Source organism: Crassostrea angulata, chromosome 8 (genome assembly GCF_025612915.1).
Source record: "Crassostrea angulata isolate pt1a10 chromosome 8, ASM2561291v2, whole genome shotgun sequence".
Classification (NCBI taxonomy): domain Eukaryota; kingdom Metazoa; phylum Mollusca; class Bivalvia; order Ostreida; family Ostreidae; genus Magallana; species Magallana angulata.
This window is the reverse complement of record NC_069118.1, coordinates 52,045,910-52,073,091: the sequence shown is the minus strand read 5'-3', so window position 1 is coordinate 52,073,091 and position 27,182 is coordinate 52,045,910. Positions and strand designations below refer to the sequence as shown.

Here is a 27,182-nt window from a genome sequence, read left to right as displayed (position 1 = left end):
ATGAGAAAACATAAAACAAATTATTAAACTATCTTCCGGCAATAAACCTCTCTCTCTCTCTCTCTCTCTCTCTCTCTCTCTCTCTCTCACACACACACACAAAACTTCAGTGTATTTGGATTCTAGTAAAAAAAAACATGCCCGGGTGATTGAATATTGCATGTGTTAAGCTTATGTAATAATTCCGGATATTTTAGGTTCGGCCCGGACCGGGTTTTTTCTTTTAGTTCCTTTGTTTATGTCACGTGATACAAGGGTATAAATACGACAGTGAATCAGCTGTCGGCTGCTTAAATAGAAATCAGCAGAAGAGAGAAGACTGTTAGATAATAAAAGGTATTGTGTCAATACAGAGCTTGCCCGTTCGTAACGGTGTTAAGTGTTTTCGATAAGCCATAGAGAGGTTGTCCTCTTGGTACTGTAGGTTGCAGTCATTTTGGCTTGTCAGTGTGTCACAGTAGGCTTTCCTCGCAGAGGCTAGCCATTGTTCATTACTCTATTAGCTGATCAGACTGTCGTCCAGGCCGTTGTGCTCACTGTCCGTCCTGAATAAGGCAGCCTACAGTGTGCACAGTGGTTGAAGGGCTACCACATATACTGTCCGTCCTGAATAAGGCAGCCTACAGTATATGCGGTAATCTGAGGACGGTCAGTCATTTTAGCTGAGTGGTTGACCTCAGTGGATTGTCACTGTGGGTGTGTACTGTCCGACCTGAACAAGGCAGCACCAGTACATCACACACAGTGTCAATTATATATATTTTTTTATACCCCTTGTTTTGTTTGTAAATATTCTAGATTCCCTGAAATTACTTGTTGATTATTAACCTAAGTAAGGTTAGGCTATACCAATCATTTTTTGACAATCAATAGAAAATCATTATATTATAAGACTTTGTTAGTGTACACCCAAAACCCTGGAAAAGACCAGGCACGAACCCTTCCCCTGGCACTATAAGTAGCTCGGTACGTTACACTTATACATGTAACGGCGACTAGGTGTAACCGCCGTCGTGGGCAATGTGCAATAACCGATACTATTTGAATCGAGCAATTTTTATCGTTTTTAAATTAACTACATAAAGTGAAACCTTAAGGTTTTTTTAGTCAATTAAGTCAATTTGCAAGGAATATTTTTATTCAAAATACTAAAATTTATAGCCAGTCGGTTTACAGCTTATACAGTACTCTCCATAAAAGTAACCATTCTTAGAAAAAAAGATAATAAATAAATAAAATATCTAAGTGATATAGAGGTAAAGAAAAGCGTATTTCTGAAAATTATTTAGACATGTCGACTTTTTTGCACCTAAACTACAAGAGAAAAAAACTCTGTATTTATTTTTAATCATCTGTAATGTACGACAATGCTAGTTTTACCTTCTGCGATTTTAGAAAATTTAAAGTCTGGTTCTTATTAGTAACCACCTCAAAATACACTAGATTTGTTATAGGAATATATAGAAACTGGCAAAGTTTTGCATTTCGCAGATATTGAAAGTAGTACAATCGACATTTTCCTCAAATTGTAAAATGTATTTAGTTATATTAGTTTCTACCTTAGCTCATTTAGTCTGTGCATGCACAGGTTGATCGATTTAGATGAACAGAATTTGAAGGGAAAAAAATATGATAGCAGTATTGCCACAAAACTGTGTTTATAAACACTCTTTTCTTTTATCACCCTATATCTTTACCATCCTTTCTCTTTACCATCCTTTCTCTTTACCACCCTTTTTTCTTTACCACCCTTTCTCTCTACCACCCTTACTTGTTTACACCCTTTCACCCTTTCTCTTTACCACCTTCTGTCTTTCCCACCCTTTGTATTTACCACTTTTTCTTTTCACCACCCTTTCACCCTTTCTCTTAGCACCCTTTTTCCCTTTACAGCCTTTCTCTTTACCAACCTTTGTCTTTACCACCCTTTCACCCTATCTTTTTCTCATCCTTTCTCTTTTCCACCCATTCATCCTTTTCTCTTTACCAGCCTTTTTCTTTACCAACCCTGCATTCTTTCTCTTTCCCACCCTTTCTCTTTATCGCCCTTTCTGTTGAACACCCTTTCTGTTTAACACCTTTTCCCATTACCACCCATTCTCATTACCACCATCTCTCTCTACCACCCTTTCTTTTATAAACACCCTATTTACTCTTCCTGTTTACCACCCACTGTCTTTAACATCCTTCCTATTTCCCATCTTTTGTTTTACCACCCTTTCTCCTCACCACCCCTTCACCTTTTATCTTTACACCCCTTTGTCTTTACTACCCTTTCTCTTTACCACTCTTTCTCTTTACCACCCATTGTCTTTACAACCATTTGTCTTTATCATCCTTTCACCTTTCCTCTTTACCATCCTATCTCTTACCACCTTCTATCTTTACAACCTTTCGTCTTCACCACCCTTTCTCTTTACCACTCTTTCTCTTTATCACCCATTGTCTTTACAAACATTTGTCTTTATCACCCTTTCACCTTTTCTCTTTACCACCCTATCTCTACCACCTTTTATCTTTACAACCTTTTGTCTTTACCACCCTTTCTCTTTACCACCCTTTGTGTTTACCACCCTTTCAACGTTTGTCCTTACAGCCTGTTCTTTTACCACCCTTTCTCTTTACCACCCATTGTCTTAACAACCCTTTCCATTAAACTTTAAAGGTAAAAAACATGAAAAATGATGCTTCTCCATCGGGTTAGATGGTCTTCAAAACCTACCAGATATTCTTTTCATATGGTTAAAATGGATGTTTGTATAAATTGGTCATTTTTGTAAGTGGGAACATACTTGCCCTTTCTGACCGACTATCGTTTATCTTCATGATATAAACATCAATTTCCGTCCGTGTAAGAAAACACTAAACATAGTTGTGAAAGTATACAAACTATATTTTAGTTAGAAAGCACAAAATCTTCTAACGACACAAATGATAAAATGCATGGGTTGTCATTTTTTGACAACTCATTCCTTTTTCGGGACACACACACACACACAAAATTGATATCTTTCAAATATTGAATCACAGCGATAATTTATGGCCACTTGTACATAATTGAGTACATGTTTAAATATTGATCGTTTCACTCTTTCTGTCTGTCTCTTCTTTTTCTCTTGTTTCTCTCTCCATCCATTTTTCTCTGTCCATCTAACAATAAGAATATAATCTTTCGCATACTCCTAGGTCGTGCTTTAGGTTAAATAGATGTCTGCCTTTTCTTGCATTTATGAATTACAATCAAATTCCGTGAGATATAGAGGGAAACTACTAAGTTGATGTAAATATTTTTTATTTTGTACAGATTATCATACTGAAAATCATTTGGTCTAATTTTAAACATAAACAAAACTAGAGCCGAACTCGTTGCAAGCAACAAGGATATCTTCCGTTGCAACTTCGAGTCAAGAATAGATTGTCAATTAGTCTTAGTAAAACCAGCCCCAGGAAAAGTATTGACTGCTACTTTAAAACACTATTAAGGACAGGGAGTTATTCCCTTTGAGAAAAATGAAAGCGGGTATGCATGTCTTAATGTGTAGCTTTTAACTCTCATATTACGCAATATCCAAACAATTCTATTTTACAATTAGATTGATAAGATAATGAAGAACAACTTTTCAAGCGACATCATTATCGTAGCATGTATCGCTTTTTAGTTATACAGCAAAGACTTTCCGGGCACCTAGATTCCTTATTGAAGGGGCCAGCCCCTTTTTTCTGGTATCAAATGAAAGCCCTTTAACTTTTGTTTTATATGCATTTAGAAAATATTTCAAACTAAAAAGTTACGGAGCAAAACATGAGTAAAAATTAGGAATATTTAAAACATATTTCAATTATATAGTTCAAGTGGTCCAATTTGAAAAAACTAAAATACAAAAATCAGAGGAAAACATTCAAAGTGTCAATTTTAAAGATTTCTAACTTTGGATTATTTGCTACTGACCATTTCGGAGCCTTTGTCCGGACACGAATGCCCCTAAAAAAATTCAAAAAGGGGAATAACTCGAACACGGAAGTTACGATTTCTCATTTTTTGTGACTAACAAATATAATCTAATTTACAATACACCCTGAAAATTTGAATGAAATCAGATGACAAACAAAAAGTTACTAATTTTTTAAAAAACGTCTACAAGAATAACAATAATGAATTACCATCAGAATCAGTACAAGGTCTTCCATAGGAAACGGAAGGCCTTAATCAAGTAAATTACGACATATATAGCTCTTATAGTTTAATACCAGTGTAAGTCCGTATACAAAAACCCTCTCTTTTGTATAACACATTGTACCCTGGGTTTGTCTAAATTGGGGGTTTTTTTCAGTCATATAACAACAAAACAATTAAAACAATGTATACAATTACACAGTAACTGACCCCGTCTTTTAGTGCTTTGATTTAAACTGAAGACCGAAATATGTCTTTTAACAGAATCACAAGACAAAGTATTCCCGTATATTTAAGTTAAATATGTAAACCGGTGAAAGTAGTTTAAAAACAAGGTACTTTAATCCACATTAATATCGACAGATGTCAAATACCACCGTAAAGGGATGGAAGAGTGGCTTTAAATTTCGAATTCTCTCAGGTTGGGATACATAAATCCTATAAGTTCATTCCAAAACAATATTTAAGAAAAAAATTTCAACTCAGAAATTAAAAAGCCACACTGGGCCTTGGGACTTAGGAGCAATAACTCTTACCTGAGGAACTTTCATACCAAATAAAATTTTGATATTTTTGGGGGGTGTTTATTTGTATTCATTTTCATTTATTTTTTTTTGTGTCACATTTATTAAAATATACACATTTACTTATAACATCAAGCAACATTTTCAGATGATTTGTCAACAGAGTAAGTTTATATGAAATTATATGCTGTGGGGAAACAGTAAAAAATTCTGCAATAATAAAATTTTTGAACATTATGAAGTGTTATAATTTTCTAAGTGTCTGAAGGAAATATCCATCATTTGACAATTTGTTTTCAATTCGTAAATAGTTATCTTTTTAAAAACTATTTTACAAACACACTAAAAACATCAACAAATTCTTTTAAAATACCTAAAGTATTACTTATATTATTTTAATATTTGATTAGTATATGTTTTGTGGTCTTCTATTGAAAATTGGAATAAACTGTGGGTGTATAGAGCCACATTAATGAAACATAATTTTAAAAACGGAGGAAACCAGTGTGCCTGGGTACAACAGATAACACGACTGGTAATAAATTGTCCTTGTTCTGGAAGGATGTTGACTCTATTGAGCAAGTTGTTAAGTATTTGTCGTCTGTGTAGATACATCGCCCTTCTGAACACTCAAATCTTCATTAGAACTACAGTACTATAGTGTGTATACAAAACACAGTTTATACATTATTTGGTGGTCTTTTGTAAGTGTGTGACGTGTTCGTTTATTTATTATGTAGAAGAAAAAAATGCATTTGTTAAGTAATAAATCAGCTTAAGAAATTTGAAATGTAGAACATTTTTAATTTTGTTTAGTCGTTTCAACATTTAAAATCATTGTTAGTCTAGTATACCGAAGATATCTGATCATAATATTAATTCTCCATTGAATGGTCAGCTTTAATTTCTTGATACAATATATAGTTAAAATCAAGTGCATGTAGATTTGGGGGTTTTGTATGTTTATAAATTCACTTCCTTCAACATAGGTATAATAAACATTTTAATCAATTAGAGGCAATAACACTTTAAATTAAAAAAAAGCATTTTTCGGTTAAAATATTGTAAACGTTGTTTGGCACTTCGACGATTCGGATGATGTTTAATATCATTTTTTCCGAAATCAATTTATTCAGAAAGATATAGAAAACAGTCTTGATTTTATTTTATTTTTTTTTTGGGGGGGGGGGGGAGGGGGGTGCATAGAAATAGTGTTTAGATGTCTTAACAAAGTGTATTTTTGTTGAAGTGCACATTTAGGAATAAAAAAGGAAGTAAAAAAAATGCACAGTCATTCGAAAATAAGATTCATTACACAATGGCGATATCTCATGTTTATATATGTAAGTAAACGTCCTTTTTTCTCTCTGTTTCTTTGTCTCTCTGTCTGTCTCTGTGTCTGTCTCTCGCTGTCTGTCTCTCTGTCTGTATGTCTCTCTCTCTCTCTCTCTCTCTCTCTCTCTCTCTCTCTCTCTCTCTCTCTTGCACGCATACACAAACACACACACACGCTTGGCGCAGACATACACCACTTTTATGAACTTAACACTTTAACAATTTCGTTTAACTATTCTTCTCCTTTAGAAGGGTGGAGTTGACCGAAAACACGTTGCTTTGAAAGATTTGGGTTTTTTTTTGTGATAATTTGATTACTGATTTTTTGTATTCTTTTTAATAGTAAAGGAAGTATATTAAATTTTCTAAAACTTTTGTTCACCTAAAAAGTACTTAGTCATCATAGTATAGTTAACAGCTAATGTGATTGAATGTTAATTTACCTTGTTCATTTTCTATTCCATTTGGTAGACGTGGTAGCTATTCCATACTAAGGAATAGACATGAAACAATGTAACTTGTTTAACGTAAATCGTATTTAACGGCATAGGAAATACATTATCAAATTTTAATCTATAGATATATTTTAAATTAGTCTTCGAGGCATAGGAAATTACTATAGAATCTACAAATACTAAAATCTGCAATTTTTTTAATGCCGTCTAATTCGTAACACATAGTTTACTAACGTAACTTTGCTTTGTTGAAGATTTTACATACAAAGTCACTGACTGATTCATTCTATGAAAGCATTTATATTGATTCTTACTTTTAAAACGTTTATTTGGCGGCCATCCCGCTAACAGAGATTGCTATTAGTTTTAGCAGTACGTTGAACATTTTTTTTTCAGATCACTGGCTACTAGAACATGTTTCGCCTTTAATGACGACATATCAAGCAGATAATAATATACTTTAGTCTTAGTACTTAAATTATGAAAGTTGTCCACTATTCACTTCATTTGGCGTAGGAATTTGTTGGATTTCTCCATGGAACGTTTTATTGATCAACAAAGATTACTTTTGTTTTCGAGATAAATGACCTGTGAGCGATCCGACAAATCATTGTAAAAAAGCAGTCTTGTCATCTTTCTGTATAAAAGTGTACAACATTAAAAATACTTAGAGGTGAATTCTTTGAAAATTTGGCATGAAAACAATTACTGTAGACGTAACAAAAACCAGTACGGTGTTTTTAATTTCACTTTGTTCACGGTCAGACAATTTTCCGTGAACATTCAAAGCCATCGTGAAAAATCACTGTGTATTTGCAATCTCTGTGTATGCCGCCATTACAGATGTTATTTATAGATGTGTGCATGAGTGGAGCCTAAATTACCACTTCCCTATCGTAATTATAGCACTTTAAAAACGCAAGCATAAATATCATGTATGATTAATGTTAATTAAACAACTAATTATAACGGAACATTCGATTCGCCTTTATCTTTTAACACCCTTCATGATCAGCTCTGCGGTCCTATCGAAGCCTTTGTTGTGAAGACATGCGCTAATTGCCACTTATTATTTCGGACATTTCCATAGATTCCTGTACACCCTGCGGGTTGCTTGCATTTGATATTCATATTGAGTAGTTCACGGAAAATTAATTGATTGTAAAGTCGAACAGTTTTTAAACAGATTACCCCTCCCCCTAATTTTTAAGCTCAATATGGTGGGTGCCCAATATACAACAGGGCGTATTATCTTCGATAAAATACATAAATTATTTTTCGTATAGTTTTTAAACGGGTTTTGGACAATAACTTAAGGTGATTCCAAAGAAACAAAAATGTAAAATGTATGGTAATGTTTTTCAGTCTTCATTTAAATTGAAACTGATTGGCCGTGAAATTAAAAATACCGTAAAAGGTACTGACACAGGAAATCGTGAAATTTTAGACACGTGGAATCTAAGACGTTTTCAGTATAAAGGGAAATAATGAAACTGTTATGATAAGAAAAGTAACTGATTTCACAGTTATTTGCATAGAAATCCGTATATAAATGCCGGTAACTTGAAACAGACTATCACAATAGATAGATAGATAGATAGATAGATAGATAGATAGATAGATAGATAGATAGATAGATAGATAGATAGATAGATAGATTGATTGATTGACAAAAGGATAGATAGATTGGCAAAAAGATGGATTTATTTTGAAGCCTTTTAAAAAATCAACTTAACGTCTTTTGAACAGGGTTTTAAATAATATGATTTAAAAACAGTTATTTTTTGTTTTAAATGCACTATAAACAACAATAGTAATTGTTATACCCCTGTAAAACAGTTACTATATAACTCTATACGAAAAAAAGTCTAGCATTTTGACTGTTGGACTGGAACTGTTAGATTGGAACTGTTAAAATCGACTGTTAAAAAGGCTGTTGACCGGTGACGTCACATTCCGCGAAAACGTGTTATTGATTAGAAAGGGTATAACAAAACAGTTGTTGACTGCGTCTCGGGCAACAGTTGATCTGTCGGACCGGCTTGCAAACTGTTGCCCGCGGCCTTCGGCCTTGGGCAACAGTTTGCGAGCCGGTCCGACAGATCAACTGTTGCCCTCGACCCCAGTCAACAACTGTATACTATAAATGATAATAGATAAATCATTAGTTAGAGAAGGATGTCATTTGTCATTTCACACTTGTTATTCGAATTTCTTGGCAGATACTTTGAATTTTTAACATTATTTTAAAACATGAATATTCAATGCTTGATTTTATTATATATTTCATGAAATACAGTGTATGCAGATTGCTTCCAACAATTTGATTGATTTTACTTTCTGATATCATAGTTATTCATTTCTCTTCTATCCTTCTTTTGGTACTTTACCAAAGGTTAACAGTTCGTGATTATCATTTTTAATTATTCATCCAAAAATAATTTGCTTTACATTCCAGATACCATTGTGATTTTGGTTTGTAAATCAAACACTGAAAATATCTATTACGGGTGAGTATGTACAGTTAGCATTCCTTGTATTATCATCTAGTATGTGAATGCGGTTTTTCCAGTATGACTCTGAGACAACAAATTTAAGTAAGATTTAATGCGGAGTTTTAAGGTCAAGGTAAAGTAAAGGAAAAAAGCCTTCAAATGTCTGAAATTTGTGATATAAATTATGTAAATGATGCTCCATAATATTAGTATGATTTTATTTGTTATATCAAAGCTTGATTTTAAAACAAACCTGATACATGTTGAAAGTCATCTATTATAGTGTCATTTGCATTGAAATATGAAGGAAACCAGCTACAAATATCCGAGGATTTTTTCTGTTTTTGTAAAATGAATCTATTCAGAATGCTTACAGTATCTCTCTAAACGAAATAAATAATGTTGTGTACCTCTCTTTAATGAGAGTACTGAAGAACTGATGGGAATTGATTTTGTCGAAGTTTGTTTATTTTTAAATCAATGATATGTTAGATTGCATGACAAGTACATCTAGTTTCTAATTTGATTTGAATTACGCACATTTCTATAAATGAATTTTTGTACTTTTTCGACAATAATGTCGAAAAAAACCATATGAATCATGTAAAATAATATTTAAAGATAAAATTAATTCAATTAAACTATGTATCAATAAAGGAAATATTTCTCGAAAATTGCATGGATCCAATCAATATTGAACTAATCTAATTGTTCGAACCATTTAAAATCTGACTATTTTCAAGGTATTTATAAATAAGTTTCCTTAAAAAACAACGCTTTAGCATACATTACATCGAATTTATCAATTATTTTCAAGAACTAAGTCTTGATCTTATCAGCAGCAATGATTTGTGCTGAGGTCCAAACACTTTCATTTTCGGTTTGTCTTAGTAACTGCATATGAGAGTTGATTAAAATCAACCCCCAAAAATGATATTAAATCAAACATGGATATTGGGATTACTTTTGATAGAATTTCCAATGGAATTTCAACAAAATGATTTCTTTTATACATGATTCCATTACAGTCATAAAGTACATTTATCAAATTACTTGTGACGTCATGATGGATATAGTACCTAAAAGACACTCTAAAATCATATACCTGAGGATTGTTCAACAGAGCGGGTTCTCGCGAGCCTTCGCCAAAATTTGCGTTGTGTTTATAGGGGATATTGGCGAGCGCTTTTGACACTGAGCAACTGCTCTGTTGAACACGCCTCTGATCTTGACATTAAAACATCGCTTAAAAATTGTAAGGGACGTGGTCAGGATTTTGGTAAAATTTTATCTTTCTATATCTATTGTTTACGATGCTTACGATACGATTACATTTTTTTGTAGTGCGTTGATTTCGTCAATATTAACGCATTTTGGAAAAATAATGTCTAGGGTTTGGTCGAAATAATGGATAAATTAAATTATATACAATAAATGATTGTTTAACCTTGTTAAACTCAGTGCTATATATTTAAAAAAAGTACCCAATGCATTCTTAGCTTACTTTATAAACACTCTCGAGATTAGAATTTTTTTCATTTTTCATAAGCTTTCGTAGTTTGCCAATTTATTTAAAAAAGAACAACTCGGAAGATTCAAATTATCCAAATATTACATCGCCTAGCAAATGTCTTTTCCTTTTTCTTTGTTTTCAGCAAATTTACTTCTAATCTGGTACATAGGGCTGTGCCAGAAACAAAAATTATTTATTAATATTGATTTCTGAGATCTATGCATAACATATTTCAACTGGTTTGAATTCCATGTGCTTATAAACAAACATGATGTTAAAGAAGAGGATACGTTAGTTATGTTTATCAAAAACAATATGATCTTTCACTTATTATTTAGTTTTTTTATAATTTAATTCTGGTTGTAACACGTTTTCTGATTGGTTGAAAAATTTATTTTATATCGTTTAAAAAATGTTGCCTACGTCATTGTCATTTTTATAAACCGCTTATATCGTATATAACTAATTAATATTAAATGTATTCCTTAAACAATTAAATGGTTGTTAATGTAACCTCTTTAATAATGCAATAATTAATTGGATTAAAATTTGAAAAGACTGTCTTTGTTTAAGCTCTTTTAAATTCTTTAACATATACCATAGGGGAAATTATTGTTTGGTCAGTTCGTATTTTTTAAAAAATAATACTGTACTTAATTTACAACATAGCGTATTTTATTGTTTTAATATACTTTTATTTCAAGTTCAGAAGGAAAGATGAGGGGTAGGAGACTTTCATCCTTTCATCAATTAAAATCAATGATGTACTGGTAATTGACCTCCCGTTCTCCAAAACAGCATATGAGATCCACTAATATTATCAAGTTCAACAAATTAGAAATACAATTTCAGAGTGCGTTAAGTGACTCGCTGATAAAAAAAATGTTGATGTACATTCATAACGCAAAAAATTTCAAAGTGCATTATAACATGGTCCAAAATTTAACTTTGAAAATATTTTTCAAAATCCGTAATTTTTTAAAAGTGCGTTACAAAACACCCTTTTAATAATGAATGATACCATTCTCTTTTAATTGATGATAAATAAGACATTCTTGGCTGGCAGTAATCGCTATTTCGATATGTAGACCGTCGAACATTTAGTGCATAATTAATGTAGAAGAATGCTACGTTGAAATTGTTAAAAAGTATTACTTATCAATTAATGCAAATGTCATCTATCATAAGTCTTATCTAGCACATTATATTCATAAGGTAAAAAAAAAATTTATTTGCATTTCCGAGTTGTACAGTGAGATCTTGATGATATAAAATGAATGAATGAAATGAAATGAGAAATTAAATGGAACGTGCAAATACATGCTGTGTGGATTAAGATAAAAATACATTTTTGAAAAGAGAAATACTTTCCCATTTGGATTTGACATTTCAATTTAGTATATTGTAGTTATGTTTTAAAGCTACACATTTGAAAGATTGCATTACGAATTTATCAAAAAAAAAAATTAGGCATACAGTATCCACACTTTGTCATATTTTGATTTGCGGACTTTTTTAACCTAAAAGTGTTTTACTTTTTATTTTGAATTTGAACTATCGCTTTAATCTCTCAAGTTAATTGGCAGAGAGAGAGAGAGAGAGAGAGAGAGAGAGAGAGAGAGAGAAATGAATACTTGAAATGAATAAAAAACAGTAATGAATTTGTCACATTTACATTATTTACCAGAGATTTGTGTTTGGAATCGGCTGCGAACTTTATGAATGTTGATGGTACTTCAAGGTGTGAATACAAAGAAAGGGATGTAAGGACATTTTTAAAAAACGGTAAGTTCTAAAGTGAATCATTTAAATAATGAGGCCGGTTTGGGTTTTTTTGCGGAAAAAATGCAGTAGCAAAACCCTTAACCAAATGTAACTCTCACCAACTCTAGTTTATTTCTGACGTTTCAAGAAAAACGAAAATATTTGGGTTTCTTGGGGGGAAAACACTATTAGCGATTTGCCCCAAATTGTAATATGTAATTTGTAATATCATTTTTACCATATATGTTAACAATACTAAATTCTACCGTCTGGTTTTTAGTGGGGGCGTCTGAAAACATTAAAATGCACCAAATATTGCTTCCGTTTTGGAGTATTACAAATGTAGATTGCTTTGATGGATTTTTTCATAAATTTATAAAAATACTCCCGATGATAGACTTATTCTGTGTATGAAATACCAAAGACGACGTACGATTCTTACTTTTTCTTTCATGCTATTTCTTATAACGTACTCCTAGAAAGCTTCATTTTTTTCATAACGTTATAAAAGCGCAATGGCAGCACTCACCTACCATACAACGGGGAAAACTCATTTTAAAAATAAAACTTTCCCTTAGAAATCTTTAAAATTTTTATCTGTTTTTTGTTAACTGTGTTCAATTTTAAAAATGATATAGAAAAACTCCATACAAGGTATGAATACACTGTATATTACTAGGATGCGCAAAAGTATGCCCAAATAAACCTAAAGTTGACCTCCTTAACTTTACGAAAGTAAAAGAGGCGAGCTCTTTATTCGTGTAAACTTATGATGCGTTTAATTGCAGAGAAACACTAGATGCTTTCTTTGGAAAGTAATATCCGCACCAAGTGTTTGCCCCTGAAGGCCACATGCAAGCTCCGGTAATACATAGAAAAATTATAATTTTCATAACTGAGCAGCACTTTATGTGCAATTTGGGGTTGAACTGTTTGCAGTGAATTTTCAGTTAATCAATAATCTTAAAAGTTCATGTCATAGAAAGTATAATGGTCTATATAATTCTAACAAACAAAATTATGAATTTAATTATGCCCCCTCCCCGAGGCGGTTGCCGGTTTTAGATTTGCTTCTGTGTGCCTACATGTACATCATCGTGTGCACAGATTAAGAGAAGCGGTGGGAGTGAGGGGTCCAGACCCCCCCCCCCCTGAAAATTCATTTATATCAATAGTAAAATTAGCAAAAGTACACATTGGACCCCAATGCTCTTACAGACATATAAATGCTCTAACCCATTGCGCTTCAATGTTAGGTAACATTATTTTGGGGGTAAATATTTAATTATTATTTATACTTTATTGTTTATCTCAATAGGAAGTATACATTACAATATGCAGGTGTCCTGCACCAACTTAAAGCTGTTATTCACCTATTAAAATAGTGCAAGGGGTTTTGAAGAGTAGGTCTTAAAAACACATGCATGTTACAAATAACTGATCTTTGTCTGAAGTTATGTACACAACACAGGTCTGCAGGTCTCAATAGCGGGTATTAGTTTTACCCAGCTCTTCGATTTGATGGTTTCACGTGTATACATGCATGTATGTGTTTTCAATATGAAGAAAAGGATTAGTTAAGGTCAGCTAAAGGAATTCATTATTGTGCTTTAATTGGATTATCATTATGATGTTGACCAATATAGGTAAGCATAAAACATGTAGTAGCAGTAGCACAATATAATGAGATGCCAGCATACATAAGTTTTACTTTCACTTTCTAAATGTGATCTCCCTTTGACAGCATACTGTATCATGTTTTAATATTTAAATAAGCTTATGATCATCGTTACCTATCCTATCGCATTTGTAAAGTTTCTGTCATTTTAATTGCCAAAGTTATTTTTTCATTTGTCAGACTTACACTATTGAGATGACCCCATATTGACCCTGTATAAACAATTTCGTATGAAATTTGTGTATTACATGTAAGTAAGTGTAGACACTTATCATTTTTATATGCGTTATAATAGGAAGTAATGAGTATTTCTTTCTTAATGTATTATAATTCATCAAATACAATACATGTAGGTCATGACCTTATGGGACTGTTTTGACCCCACGAAACAGGAAAATACAAAATATCTTCTAATGTCATTATGATGCATCAAATGGTGTAACGTACATTAATGACCCCCAGGTGTAGTCTTAAACCCCCCCCCCCCTTATGAAATAGGAAATTATGATACACTGTATATTTTGTAAACGTCTGAGATCCTCATCCCTAAACCATATAATTTATTCTTGCTCTATGTGTCATTGCGCGTCAAATTGTATATAGGTTATGCCCCCTTGGAGACACTCTGACATTCTAGAACTAGAAATAATAAAGTATTTGATCTTATTCATATGTAGTATTTGATCCATGTGGGTAATTCCTAGCCTAATAATGTCACTGCTTTGTTTAGGAGACTATACAATTGCACCAAATAGGCGAATACACAAGCATATGAAATCGTATAATGGTTATTATAACGTCACGGCACCAATGTAATCGTAAAGTGGTTATTATAACGTCACGGCACCAATGTAATCGTATACCAAGAGTTCCATGATATTCTTAGGTCTCTAGTCGCTTAAGTAAAGTCAGTCTCAAATCTGTCAGTTTTCTTAGTCTAAATCCAAAACTCCGTAATAATGTAAATGGTCTGAAAAGTTATATAAACGCTCAATCACTCTGTCAGATATTTATGAGTAATTCAAAATCACATTAAATCTAGCCCAAGTTCCAGCTACATGTAAATGAAAACACTTGTTATGGTACCATAGATTAATTAATGAAAAAATGTTATATATACAAATATACAGTTATACAAACTTCCCGTTATCACCATCCTTACCAAGTTACAACGTAAATGTAAGCCTGCCTTAAAGTTAATTTAAAGTCAAAGTAACCCAAACCTAATGCCAACCCAGTTAGCACGGACTAAACGCCTAGCACGCTGCACAATGGAAATTTACGGCACGATAAACAACATACTTAGCGAGGCAATGCACGAGACGGGAAACGGAGACCGGGGCCCACCCATCTACCCGGGGAAGTGAGTTGACTCGAACCTCAGAGAAGATTCCACGTCAACTGCTGGACGAAGGCAAATCCTGACTTTATATACACTGCGCTCTGGGGGTGTGTTTCTCTTAACCAATCCGAACGATTATATGTATTTATAACTCAAACTAACTTTTCCCCACATCATTATGAATAACACAGACACTTTCCGAATGATACTTAAACGAATACAACCAATCATATTTATCGTTACGTTTTGCTTAAGCTATAGCCGAACATGTGCTTGACACGTGACCATGCTAAATATAATCCTATCACACATATAACATTTTGTTTATAAATCTTAAAAATTGAATTAAGCAATTTCCAAAACGTGAATGTGCATCAGGAGAGAAAAAGCAATCAACAAATGATTAAAAGTTTGCTACTGTACACATGTAAGAATGTATTAAGAAGACTGAATCTTTAGAACCAGGTTAGATGGGGGAGGGGTGGATGTGGAGTATAAACATTTATAATTTTAATCATTTATTGTTATTAATTTTAACTTGTCAATGAATATTAGTTATTGATCCCAAGGTAGAAATATGACCTCTGATCATATGTCAACAGATCATTTGTCAATTATGCAAGGTGTAATGTAATTTTTTAAGAATAACATTTTTTACCAGTTTTTAGACACCCAAATTAAATTGTGATTTTAATAGATCATTCGGCAATTATGGGGGGGGGGGGGGCAGTTTATATTTGAGTTTGTTTGGGGTGGGGGTTCCAAGTCATATATTTGACAATTTTTTAATGTAATTTTAAATAAGACTAAGCCATATTACAGTCATAAACATGAATAGTATAAAACAAAACACAAACTAATACATGTATATATACATAGGAAGTATTACAAATAATAGATGATGGATCTATGTCTGGGTTCTGAAATTGGTTCATATATCATATGCATATTATTTTATTGTTTCTTTGTTTAAGGCATTTCAGATGGTATGTAGGTTATGATCCCAAGTGTTCTTACTGAAATTATCAAATATCATAAAAACCATTGAGATTCCCACCTTAATCCAAAGATATTATTCCTCCTTAGGTCATGGCGCATAAGATCATTATGGCATGTAAGTCATGACCCTAAGGGGTCATCCTGACCCCTTTGTAATCAGAAATTGTCAATTATCTTTAAATTATTGATGTTTGATGATCCTATCTCTATTCAATCTTTATTATTAAGTCTCCCGAATGATATTTGGAGACTTATTGTTTTTGTACGGTGTCTTAATACATGTATTATTATTCTTTGTCTTCTTTTTCTTCTCTCCCGCTCTGAACTTGTTTCTTAGAGATGGCGGAACATAATTCTACAAAACTCCAAGATATGATAGGCCTGCATATCTTGTTGTGCACCCTGGTTTGATTTTTCTCATTTTGGTTTAGACAACAACTTTTCGGGGGGGGGGGGGTCCAGAACGGTGTGGGGTCTAACATTGAACCTTGTAGCAAGAATTGTAGACTCTATTGTAAATGGTAACTTGAAAACGGACAGAGTTAATAATATATGGTTTTCATAATCATATATTGACTGTTACTGGCAATATATAGGGTAAATTAGATCTGACCCCTGGGGTCATCCCCACCCCCAAGAATTGGACATTACCATATATCTCAGAAACTGTTATAATCATGACCCCTAAACCATATATATTCATGTTTCTGATGTCAAAGGGCATCAAATGTTATGAAGGTCATGGGCCTGTGGGTGGTCCCTTCATATATTCAAAACAGTTGAAATCCCCACCCTTTAACCATATATATTCTTGTTCCTTGTGTCAAGGGGCATCAAACAGTATATAGGTCATGGGCCCCGGGGGTGGTTGTGACCCCCCTCGAACAGGAAGTGCACGAATATCTCAAAAACGGTAGAGATCCCCACCCCTTAACCATATATATTCTTGATCCTTAAAGGGCATCAAAAGGTATGTAGGTAATGGGCCTCAGGTTTAAATTTAATTTTTCAAAACCGTATTGCACATCTATGAAACAGTCCTATCATGTCTTAAGATATGATGTGTCTATCCATTCAATCATAAGAGGAGTTCTAGGATCTATGGTTTTTTGGGGGGTTTTTTTTAGTTATAAATTAAACGTCAATTTTCTGCTACTATTTGACTCCCTGGATGAAATTTAAATTTTTAAAACCTTACTGCACATCTATAGAACAGTTCCTCTTATATCCCAAGATATGATGTGTCTATCTATTAAATCATAAGAGGAGTTGTAGGATCTATGTTTTTATGGAGTGATAAAAGTCAATTTTCTGCTACTATTTGACTCCCTGGATGAAATTTAAATTTTTAAAACCTTATTACACATCTATAGAACAGTCCCTATCATATCCCAAGATATGATGTGTCTATCCATTAAATCATAAGAGGAGTTTCTAGGATCTATGGTTTTTGGTAGTGATAAACGTCAATTTTCTGCTACTATTTGACTCCCTGGATGAAATTTAAGTTTTTAAAACCTTACTGCACATCTATAGAACAGTTTTTATCATATTCCAAGATATGTTGGTCTATCCATTAAATCATAAGAGGAATTCTAGGATCTATGTTTTTTTTTGGAGTGATAAACGTCAATTTTCTGCTACTATTTGACTACATGGATGACATTTAAATTTTTAAAACCTTACTACACATCTATAGAACAGTCCCTATCATATCCCAAGATATTATGTGTCAATCCATTAAATCATAAGAGGAGCTCTTGGATCTATGGTTTTTTTTTAGTAATAAACGTCAGTTTTCTGCAACTATTAGACTCCCTGGATGAAATTTAACTTTTTGAAACCTTATTGCACAGCCCCAATTATTTCCCAAGAGATGACGTAAATGTGTAGCTACTCTAAAAGTTGTAAGAGGAGTTCCGGGAACCATGCTCGTTTTTGCAAAAAAACCGTCATTTTTTGTTGCCCACTGATCTCGTTAATGAAAAAAAATTCTGGAACCTGATCACACTACAGTATGACGCCCTCAATTATATTCTAGAAGATCATTTGGCTACTGCCCCCCAAAAATGACGTTTTTGAAACCAGTTTTTTTTTATAAACCTTTTTAAAAAACAACATGATACTCCAAATCAAACTCCAAGAGTTCAGTTTGCTGGTTTATAAGATATCAGAGCAGTTTGAGAAAGTAAAACGTGACAGACGGACGGATCGAACGGAACAGGGTAACAACAATATATCCGAACTTTCTTTAGAAAAAGCGGATATAAAAATACCTGATTTATCGATTGTTAACAAAATGTTATTTTCACCAAAAACGTTTTGTAATGCATTTGTATAGCATTTATCAGATATCATAGATTTATCATGTTCAAGTCTTTAAAAGGAGAACTGGATAGAAAAGAGATTAAATCTTTTTTTATAGCTCGATATCAAAGAATCTAAGCAATGCAATCACCTAATACAATCGAACGGCATCAATTGTTATATAAAAGCCATTAATTTACTTTTTAATACTGTTAATTGTACAAAGTGTTATCTAATTTTTTGAATTATAATCTATATAAAATTAAGCGTGGAGAACGAATATTTACTTAATCGGGCCTGGATAAAGTACATGTAAATAGCATGTACATGAAAGATAAGAGGTTCCACCAAAATAAAGCTAGTTATAACAAAGAATTTGGTACCGATGGATTTCCCTCGTTTTATCTGTATCCGAAACATACATATAAAGAATCTTAATAGCAATTATGACAATTATGTAATAAACATGTTTTCTACATTAAGTTTTATGTATTCATTGTTGCATTTCTAAAAGTAACCTTCTTTTGGGACCTTATATTATATAAATTTATTTAAAAGGAGTTCAATTACTTTGTCACAAGAGATGTATTTCTGAGTTTTAGGGGATCGAAATCAATTCGCCATATCCGCAAATTGCTGTCAAAAGACTTTAGTTGTTTTATTAAGATAAATCAAAAGCTAATTCTCTTGAAGAGTATAAAAGTAAAATATGTGTTGCATAATGTTTAGGCTTTGATTTCACTATTGTGACGTCATAAAGTTGCATATGCTAAAACCAGTATATTGTCATGAAAATCAATTTCTAGTATAACGAGGTTTATAAATTAATTTTTAGCATGATCAAGTGACAGCAATCGACCAATCATATGCTTGGGAAAAATACGATATCGTAATGATAGTATAAAGTATACCTGTATTATATTGCATTTAATATATATTTTAATCGAGTATTTAGTTGGGTCACAACGGAATATAGTTGCAGGAGTTTTGCAAATGGCCTATATGACTTCTGGTATCCAAAAAATATATAAGTGTGTATATTTTGTATTGAATAAACTATAACTTGAAAATGAATTTTCTTATTCTCATTATAATTACAGCAAGTATTACCTGTCCCAAAAGGTGCAAGTTCACGATGTCGAATTCCAATTCTAACGGAAAACGTGGATTGAAATTTCAGCTTTTTTTCAATACCAAAAACGAAACAGTAGACGCTTGTGGAGCAAATAAAAATGGAAAATTCAGGAATATATATATCAACTGCTCATCATGGAATGATGGTAAATTATATAATACACAAGAGCTTATAATTGCATTTTAGCACATTGTTTTTATAATTAGTTTTAATTTTGCATGTTAAATTGTTTTTCTCCGTCAAAAACTAGCACATTACAACGTGAGCAAGTAAAAGCTACTGCATGATTAGGTGTTATTTTTGGGACAGTTAATAATCTTCACTTTTTCCAACCAAGAGATCGGTCACACAATATAGAACAAACTATCTTAAAATCGCTCATATGCTGTAGTTGTTTTTCGCAGTCAAAGCACTAGTGTTGGTTTTAGTGCAAGTTTTTTGTATACATTAATTATTTCTTGCATAGCTGTCTCATCCTCCATATCCTTTTTTGGAACGGGTTGTCTCAATATTTTTGATTTTTTTTTATATTTTTATATCTCACATTTTCATTGTGGATATTTGACCTTCGAGGTATATGGATAAAGAGTCTTTTTTGTAAATGGTTTATATTACACTGTAATTATATATCTACATCAATGTAATCAAAAGAGTTAATCGAGCAGTTGTGTATTATTGAATTTTATTAAAAATCAAGATATTATCAAATGAATTAAAAAGGTAACGTTTAAGCATTCAACGACACTATCATATAGATGACCATGCAGTTTGGGGATCTGGAAACTGTCAGGATAGTAAAGGGCAGTGTGACCGTATATCAACTGTATGTGTCTGTCATTGTCAACCGGGATATACAATGGTGGAAAATAATTGTAAAAATGGTAAGATGTCAACAAAAACAACGTTGATTAAATTAAGTCAACTTTTATATGCTTCTATCAATGATATAATCAATTATTTACACATGTGTAATTTCATTTGATAGATATTGCCCATAAATTGGATGCTAGCCATAATCTTCTGTATCTGTTGTATAAACAGAAAGTATAGTGTTAATGTTTAGTTGTGTGAGTCTATGTAGAGTGTTCCATGTAATATAATTATATCTTTCTATAGCTGGATAGTAGTATTTTCTAAAGTTGTACAAACATAATTTTACTATAATTTATGCTATGACAAGCAAACAATAACTTGAACCAACCATTGAATTATATATACATGCACAACATAACGCTCATTTTTTTCTAGTTTGTATTATAGTTATATGATACAAGTACATGTTCCTTTTGTACATTATAATAATATTATCATTATTTTGTACCTGAAACTTTATCGTTTAGCAAACATTAAACTGAATGAACCGTGTGAATCCGATACACAATGTACCGGCACCGACACTTCCAGAAACTGTACTGGTGGTATTTGTGTTTGTCAAGTTGGACATGTATCAATCAACAACACCTGTCATCAAGGTAAAAAAAAATAATGTAAAATATGATCAATATTTTCAGACAGTTAAACTTTGAAACTAAAAATAAAAAGCTACACACACAATTTAATCTTGGTGAAATTTTTTCTCTCTTTGAGCTCTGAGGCTTTGTAGTATTTTCTGGCAGTCCCTTAATTTTGAAATTCGGAAAGAAACTAAATATCAGAAACAGAAAAATGAAAAGAAGCACCCACGTCACTATTGCAACGAAATCATCATTTACTTTAACTATGACATTCTGTTATCTTAACAATTATTTATACGCATTAAGGTATCTTGATATTGTGTTTATATTTTATGAACGATCGCAAATAACGTTTACACTAAAAAAAAATGCAAGGACGCCATGTGAACAACTTACAAACAATTTAAAATTAAATTTAATGTTACGAAATACTAGATTTTAGTAGACCAATCCATTATTTTAATAACAGAAATTTATAATAGAGCATATATAAGTGTCCAATAATATCAATTATTATAAGGGGTAAAGTAATTTAAATGTCTTAACATATTAATGCACAAAACATTTGATCAAGGTGTTATCTACAATTTCAGGTTTTTACATCTAAAAATGTATCGTTTATCTTTCTAGGTAATATAGCATTAGGTCATAACTGTGTATCAGATGTACAATGCACGGGCACTCCATGGGCAACAAATTGTAGTGCTGGTCAATGCACATGTCAAGTAGGTCATGTACCTGTAAACAACACCTGTCATCCAGGTAAGTGAAACTATTTCACATTGTATTTCCCCCTTAAGTTTTACGGCATAGTAAATGGACTTACATTAAGTATCCATTAATATTTATTAATCGTTATAAGGGTTAAAGTAATTTAAATGTTTTAACATATTAATGCACAAAACATTTGATTCAGGTGTTATCTACATTTTCAGGTATTTACATCTAAAACTGTATCGTTTATCTTTCTAGGTAATATAGCACTAGGTCATAGCTGTGTATCAGATGTACAATGCACGGGCACTCCATGGGCAACAAATTGTAGTGCTGGTCAATGCACATGTCAAGTAGGTCATGTACCAGTAAACAACACCTGTCATCCAGGTAAGTGAAACTATTTCACATTGTATGTCCCCCTTAAGTTTTACGGCATAGTAAATGGACTTACATTAAGTATATACTAATAATCCACCATCTTTATATCCAATGTTTAGAATCTCCGTATGCAAGTTGTGTCGAAGAAAAATGTTCTTGCAATAAAGGATACTCTGCTAAAGATTCTTCAGTCTGTGTATCGAGTATGGTTCATCTTTCATATTTTAGTCATTATTCAGATTTCTTTCATTCATTCATACATCGTTTAAGTTTTATTGTCGCATATATATATATATATATATATATATATATATATATATATATATATATATATATATATATATATATATATATATATATATAACCATGCCGTTTTAATGCTAATTTTGTAATGTTGAAAACCAGACCCAAATTTTGTTGGCATGCCTAGATATAGGGACAAGAAGTCTAAAGAAAAGCAAAATTATCGATTTTTATGAGTATTAACGGGATACTAGCAATAATTTATAGATAAATAACGGCAATTTTCCTATGCATCATCAATTGACGTTTTTTGAGGTGAATTTGTGCACATGCGCGGGAATAGTAATTCAGAATGCAGCATGGGGAACGACATAATACGGCAAATATGTTTATCAGGTATTGTAATTTACTTTTCACGAGGATTGCTGCGTATCGGTATTATTGACAATCGATAAGAGGTATTTTGATATTGGACTATACATGTATATGATTATGAATTAGAACGTCACAATAGCCCCTTCTGTGGTTCTTTGACTCAAAATATATACATGTACCATTTATAGATTTTAGTATTCAGGTGATAACCTTACAAATTTTATCATATTTTGAACAATAAATATCGTACCATGCATATGAGCTTCTTTTCCTATATACGTCTAGCAAAAAGCCGGCAAGCTCATAGTTAAAACATAAAATTTAACTAAATTCAAACACTTATCCACTGCTCAGATTGGTCTCAAAAATAGGTTCTCACCTTACAACGTTCTCTGTCAAACTATTTATTTTTTTTTTGCTAGTTTGTATCATTATATTACATCACGTGCTTATGAATATTTCAAACTTGGAGTTTACAGGCTCATCAAGTTAACTTGAATTTATATTCAAAACTTTTAAATGCATTTCATTTAAACTGTATTATGTGCCAAATTTTTTAACTTTGGTAGCTGAATACAAAAGCGCAAACGTTGTTTTCTTTTGAAATTTTCATTTCAACGGCATATATATATATATATCTTTCAGTGACTGAACGCCAAGGACATAGAGCAGACGGCAACAAAAAGTCCCCGTTTGCGGCAATTATTGGCGGACTTTTTGCGGGTGTAGTTATAGTGACTGTGTCTGCATTCCTCATTTATAGAAGATTTTGTCGTAATGACACTACAAGGTCGGTGTATTTTCTGTTTTTATGAAACATTTTGTTGAATATAATATATATTTGAATAATAACACTGATTAAAGATTTTTTTTTTATTTTGTAAAGAAAGGAGCCGGTAATACGTTTCAAAAACCATCAGTATGATACAAATGGAGTTGATGACAACACAACGCCCCTGAGAGAAACTAAACAGGTAACGCTACAGTAATACACTAATTAAAAAGGTATTTAAAAATGCCTGAAGTATTCGATTTTATTCAATTTTTAAAATAGCCTCGTGTTCTATTTTTTCTAGATTCTAATACATTAGAACGATTAATGATTATTGACACTTTTGGTCTGTGATAATCCTATGGTTTTTTTTTTTAAACTTTCAATTTTATACATAATTACCTGGATAGACGCACTTTTCAAATTTATTTAAATTGCTTTAGTGTAATTACAACGTATACATATTCTTTTCTATGTTTGAAAAGCCATAAACAAATTAGCAATTTAGCTACAAAGCAATGTTCATTATTTTAGGAAAATGCCGCCAACAAAAGTCCTCATGACCACTCAGAAGAAGCGGTAGATTACAGTCATATCTACGATGAAACAAGGGATGTACTTACACAAGATGATGTTTACCATCATTTAAACGAAGAAGAACAGAAAAAGGACGATAACAACTACGACCACGCAAGCGCTGCAGTTGGTCACGTGACAAATTTGAGTGAATATAGCCTTATAAGCGACTTTAAAAATGATAGAACTGTGTCACTGACAGAAGAACAAGATGAATATTTCGTCATAGAACAAAGCTTTAGCAAAGATGGCTAACAACTCAAAAGATTGTTTTACCTGTAGATAGTATTTACGTTACAAAAGTTGTGCTTACTTTGGTTTTATATAGATGTTTCATAAATAAGAGTTCAGTGTTGCGATTAAAATGTATAATAATGGTGTCATGCCTTGACTCCTTATTCAAATAGAAAGCATTATGTTTGTTTAATTTCAAAGTTTTTTAACCGATTCCCAACCCCTATCTTGATTTGAGTTTTTATATTTGATTATTTTTTTTAATTCATTCAATCTTAATACTTCTTTTAGTTTTCATATGTATTTTAGACAATGCAATAGATTCTAACTAAAGTTGCATTTGCAATTTAAGTGTGCTAAATGCTTTAATTTTTTTTTCGTATTTTCTTTTGCTAATTAAAATGTTTCAAATGCTTTGTTTTATTTATTCGCATTGTACATAGGTTTGCTTTCAATTGTAATTTCTGATTTTTTTGGTTGGTATTTAACTCCTATTTAATTTGAATAAAATCATTGTTTGTTGTAAATATCCTTTCCTTCTACAAACGAGAGACAAGAGAGATGTCAATCCAGGTAACTTTTTCTTAAGTTGAGTTCACAAGATAAAAGAAATTTAATGGATTTTTTTGGTCAATAACATCATGAGTAAATTGCAATTTTACATATCATCTATAAATATTCCCTGTATTGTACTCCCCTGCATAATCCTGCTTGGTTATTTTTAACAAGAGTACGGGGTTAATAAATGTGGGGTTTTTTTTAATAAATACCTAAATATTTATATTAGTACTCTTCGCTTACTTTTCATTAAGTTCAAGGACAAACCTGATTTCGGGGATCAACATCTGACAGAATATTGATCAGAGAGATAATATGGGGGCAAGCTAAATGAAACAAATTGGCGGAGATCAATTTCAACCCCGGCGTCTGTAAGCAAAGCTAATGTTGGTTATCAGAAACACCCCCCCCCCCCCCAACAAAAAAAAAACTCCGGAAAAACACACTTCAATACAACCTTATAGTCCTTTAAATGTTCTCTGCTGGAAATACTACAGGAGATTTATCATAGTTTCTTCCTCCTTTTAAATAACGATCCAAATGTTTCCGTTAATAACTAATATCGGAAAAACCACATTCTGAACAAGGAGTCCCTTATTTTGTTGATCAGACAGTCACAACAGCAGCTGTTGCCCACGTAACTTATATATATACATAGCACACACGTGACAAGGGATTTCTGTGTAACATGAGTGCGGATGGTACATATGTAATAATAAATGCCACATAAACTCAATTGCTCCGGTAGATTGTTTGATATAATACATTTTTACAACGTGGCTTAGCAATGATACAGTTATAATAACATGCAATTCTTTACATGATCTCTTAATCCGAAATATTCTTAATTTAATCGCCAATAAATAGTTTTCATTGAAAAACCACAATTTTCCAAACGGTAAAGAGTTTCAAAACATGTCTAAGAAATTGTTCACTAATATCAGTTAAATAACCAATCATTAAAGACAAAGCAATAAATTTTAAGGTCGAATTTTTAACTATAACGGACTTGAGTAGGGCTTTTATTCACCAGTAATTTTTTTTATCCTTTTGTGAAAAGTTAAAACTGATTGTTACTGATACCACATCTTTTGTTTACAACTGCTTTGATTTAAGGTCGGAACATTTAGATAACAAGAGTTTAAAAAAAAAAGAAGAAGAACTTTAAAAGATGCTCGCGATTGATTATCAACATAATAATAAACCATTAGATATGCCTTACACTTTTACATATGATATTTTTGGTCATAAACTATCATTTGATGAATAAAAAATTCATAAAGAGAAAGGTTAAAGCTTGTTACAGAAAGTAAAAAGTTTGAAATAAAAAATACCTGTAAAATGAATGATCTGTCAACATGCAGAAAAATCTTTCTTGGTAGAATTTTATTTTTTTATCCAAAATGAGTACTTTTCCCTTTCAATAAAATGATGCTTAAAAGGCTTTCGATGTATACATTTTGATATCCATTTTATATATCATAGTCATCATCTTTAGATTAAATAGCAAAAATGTCGTAAATTTCCATTTACAGATTTATTAAAAGATAGAAGACCTTTGCGAAACACAATTTAAAATCGATGGCTACAGAATTTAAGCATGCTTCATGAATTGATGATAGAAATTATAATCATTATCATTCTCTATAACATTAAACAACAGACTATAAACGTATGCATAGAAGTAGTAAATATTATAAACTATATACCGCGTATTTGATTAAGTTGTGAAAAATTTGTCATATCCTATTTCAAGCCATTTGACCTTTAGCAAGAATCGCTAATTGTTTTAGTTCATAGTTCTCGTATACATTAAATAATATACGGAAGGTCGAATGTAAAATTAATATTCTAATTATAGTTTGCGTAAAAATATTTGATGTATACTCACTTTTACATAATCAAATAAAATAAAAAATTCTACATTTTACTATATTAAGATTCTTTCAGTGTGTGCAACGTCATGAAGAACTTCCTATCAAAAGTTTGATAAAGCAGTTTTCTTTACCAGCCTTTATCTTGTTCTAAATGTATACTTATCGGGCAAAATGTAATCTATGAATAGAACATGAACGTTAATATCTTATGTCATGAAAATACATATATAATGCAGTCCGGAATAATATTTTTGTCAAAATCATTGAAAATAAAAGC

General features: G+C 32.0%; 1 protein-coding gene across 1 annotated transcript; it reads left to right on the top strand.

Moving 5' to 3' along the window:
• Positions 1–5,981: 5,981 nt before the first annotated feature.
• On the top strand, positions 5,982–24,763 carry LOC128161232 (uncharacterized). The gene is made up of 11 exons (XM_052824458.1): positions 5,982–6,041; positions 8,947–8,998; positions 12,184–12,281; positions 19,687–19,866; positions 20,477–20,602; positions 21,062–21,193; positions 21,806–21,937; positions 22,148–22,279; positions 23,534–23,678; positions 23,775–23,862; positions 24,195–24,763. Exons 1-11 carry the CDS (start codon positions 6,017–6,019, stop codon positions 24,489–24,491), a joined length of 1,407 nt encoding a protein of 468 aa, XP_052680418.1. The 5' UTR covers positions 5,982–6,016; the 3' UTR covers positions 24,492–24,763.
• The last annotated feature ends 2,419 nt before the right edge of the window (positions 24,764–27,182 follow it).

What these genes read in the sequence shown, in the direction of transcription:
- LOC128161232 (XM_052824458.1), top strand. Translation starts at nt 6,017, where the DNA reads ATGGCGATATCTCATGTTTATATAT. An exon ending in ACTGAAAATATCTATTACGG is followed by an intron (nt 8,999 to 12,183) that starts GTGAGTATGTAC and finishes ATTATTTACCAG; the next exon opens with AGATTTGTGTTTGGAATCGG. An exon ending in CTGCTCATCATGGAATGATG is followed by an intron (nt 19,867 to 20,476) that starts GTAAATTATATA and finishes ACTATCATATAG; the next exon opens with ATGACCATGCAGTTTGGGGA.